The sequence below is a fragment of the Aplysia californica genome, unplaced genomic scaffold (genome assembly GCF_000002075.1).
Source record: "Aplysia californica isolate F4 #8 unplaced genomic scaffold, AplCal3.0 scaffold00368, whole genome shotgun sequence".
Taxonomy (NCBI): Eukaryota; Metazoa; Mollusca; class Gastropoda; order Aplysiida; family Aplysiidae; genus Aplysia; species Aplysia californica.
In genome coordinates, this window is record NW_004797638.1 from 74,512 (window position 1) to 77,426 (window position 2,915).

Below are 2,915 nucleotides of genomic sequence, written 5' to 3' on the forward strand. Positions count from 1 at the left end.
TATATATACATCCGTAAAACACTTACCAAAACAAAGCAAAACAAGAGTCCTTAGTACACCTAAAACTCCTTATTATAACGCCAGCTCGTTATCCGCTCTTTGCCAGAACAGCTAAGCGTGATGGAAAAAAGTAGTCAAAAGTTGATCACCCTCTCCCTCGTAAATCCTTCCAGTCACAGATCTTTACCCTAAACTGGCCTTCAATGAGTTGCAGAGAATAGAAACCGTGCTTTGCGTGATGATTTTTCTTCACGGGCGCGAAACGTGTGTTCCCCGGCTTTGAGGCATCAGATAGTTGCCTATTAATAATAACGCAATTCACGCGAAGAGACCGAGAGTGCAGTGAAGCAAATTTCAAGCTAAATCAAATTTATTCAATCGATAAACTTAATGGGAGAGGCAAAGTCGTGCAACAACGGTTTACATGTAATTCCGCCGTCCAGGAGAAAAGACAGAATTTAGAAAGTTTCAAGATGAAACGCGAACTAGGGCAACGTGTAGTTCCAACGATTCAGTCATTACAGTCATATACAAGCTAAAAGTAAATGCATAAAATCTCCAGGACAGACGCCGAGGGAGCAAAATTAACGTCTTGGATGAAAGGAATTCTGTGTATAATGAGTGACGAAATGCACACCAAATTATTTAAGTGGAAATAAAGGCCTCTTGGCCTTATTAAAACAGCACGTCTGCAGGCGTTACGTGAAGAAAATAAGACTACTTCAACCAATCACACTGATTAGTGCCAACGGCTTTTGAAGAAAGAGTAAAGCTTATAGTCCCCCCAGACTGGTCTGGACCACGGCTATTGGCACTTAGGCTTTCAAGCTGCCAGATCGAGAAATTTACAGTCTGCATCCAAACCGTGGATGTCCAATATATGGAACACCATCATCAAAGGCCCTGCTAGCTATACTCAAAAGCCCTACGGTGTAAAGAAGTGTAGAGAGTGTAATGAGGGTAGAATACCCAGTAATACTCTGCAGTTGTTGACAAAAGACAAATACTGCCCGTCTAACGGAGCCATAGCACTGCAAGAATATATACATGAAAGGCCTTCAACAATTCTCAGTATCGATCGCATGAGCAAGTAATGCTGTAAAAAACATAAGAAAAAACCCCCTTAAAACCATACTGGTTGCACTTGATGAATCGTCCTAACTACAGTCTTCTTTTCCTCTTGAGAAAACCCGAGTCCTTAGAAAAGCACAAGCCAGGCTGTTTGAAGTTATTTGTATTCTGTTGTTAGTTAATTGTCTTGGTTTCCTATGAGATTTCTCTAGAAACCCCCGCCCCCTAACACACACACACACACACACACACACACACACACACACACACACACACACACTCACACACTGTCTGTCTGTCTTTCCATCTCATCTGCGAGTTCGCGTGTGGACTAACTGGTGGGAGTCTCACTCTTGCTCCCCTACTGTAAAATCACAGAGAGCAATGACTTTTACATAACATAATGTGGTCTTTGCTTACCGAGTAGCATTCCGTACATGACCCAATGGTTCAGCCTGTCGATTATATCATCATCTCTGACGCCCCACGAAAGCCCAATGGCCGAGAAAGCAGAAATCACAGCACTGAGACTGGGGACAGAAAGAAGGGAAAATTATTCTCTTATGAACACTTTAAACCGAACTTTACTAGTGTTGTATGATCGAGTATTACGCTCAGGCACGGATAACAAACCTGTTGGGATTGCCAAATGTGTTTGACACTTCCATTATTCGGGTTAATCGATTGCCAAAAATTAAAGAGATATAAAATATCAGTCGGGGAATGACAAATTGTAAGATCTATCAGTGATTTCGTCTTTTTTCCGTTGTCTTTCTACTATAACAGAAACGCTATGCAACTAAACGACTGCAATTACCATACCATATCAGGACGACAGTAGGAACAATAAGAAATAGTAAATAATGTTTCTCATAACGCTATACTCCCTCACTAGCAGCAACAAAAGTATTTAATAATATAAAAAAGACCCGAGAATACATGATTTACTAACGCACGAGCAAACTTATAATATTGGCCTTAATACATACACACACACAGACTCACACACACACACACACACACACACACACACACACACACACACACACACACACACACACACACACACACACACACACACACATGCGCGAACACAATTATGCACTGCTTTCCCAATATATCTAATTACTGAGTATACCTTAGTATACTTTATACAGGAACAATTTTTTTTTCTCCAGAAATTGTGCTATCATTCTTTCATTCATTAGTTTATGAACGTTTTTCCTACCTTGACATCTTTATCCAGTCCAATTCCAACAAATACGATGTTTCTTTGGGGGTATAAAAGGCCTTTTTCCTCAGTTAATGTATGAAGACAGACCTGATCTTGTAAGGCAGAGTGCCGTGTACTGAGCTTTAGAACTGCCAACACATTGCTTCATCTATACTACGTAGCCTCTTCCTTAAGTGGCTTCGTTGGGTCCCCAGCTGCAGATTGTTCTTCTATAGATACTTCTGGGCTCCCGCTTCAAGAACTCAAACTAGGCCTACCGTGCCCTTAGTTATGACGGGTGGGATGTCCGCTTGCGATAAAAAGCTGGGACCAATGAGACTTGATAAGGCCGTCATTGTCCTTATTACTTGAAGAAGAGTCAACAATTAAAATTGCGTGTCAAAAGTCATCGAAGTGCTCTGTACACCCACCTAGTCCACTTCATGTTTGTCCATTATTCTTATCAGTGTCGCATCACCCATCTCTTGCACGCATTTAAAACAAAACAAAAAATTAAATTTGGTTGTTATCTCGTTTACACGTGTTCAAAGAGGTCAAATATGATGACAAAATAACGTATCATAATATACCAAAGTAGTGTCTCATTATGTAAACACCATGCGCGCCCCCC

General features: G+C 41.0%; 1 protein-coding gene across 1 annotated transcript in view; it reads right to left on the reverse strand.

The window, feature by feature from the left end:
• Positions 1 to 2,307, reverse strand: part of LOC101846595 (innexin unc-9) — a gene marked incomplete in the record, with an annotated part of 7,342 nt that extends 5,035 nt beyond the window's left edge. Inside the window, 2 exon segments of the mRNA XM_013085363.2 lie at positions 1,492 to 1,601; positions 2,300 to 2,307. Of these exon segments, the coding sequence (XP_012940817.1) occupies positions 1,492 to 1,601; positions 2,300 to 2,307 (118 nt within the window).
• Positions 2,308 to 2,915: the final 608 nt, after the last annotated feature.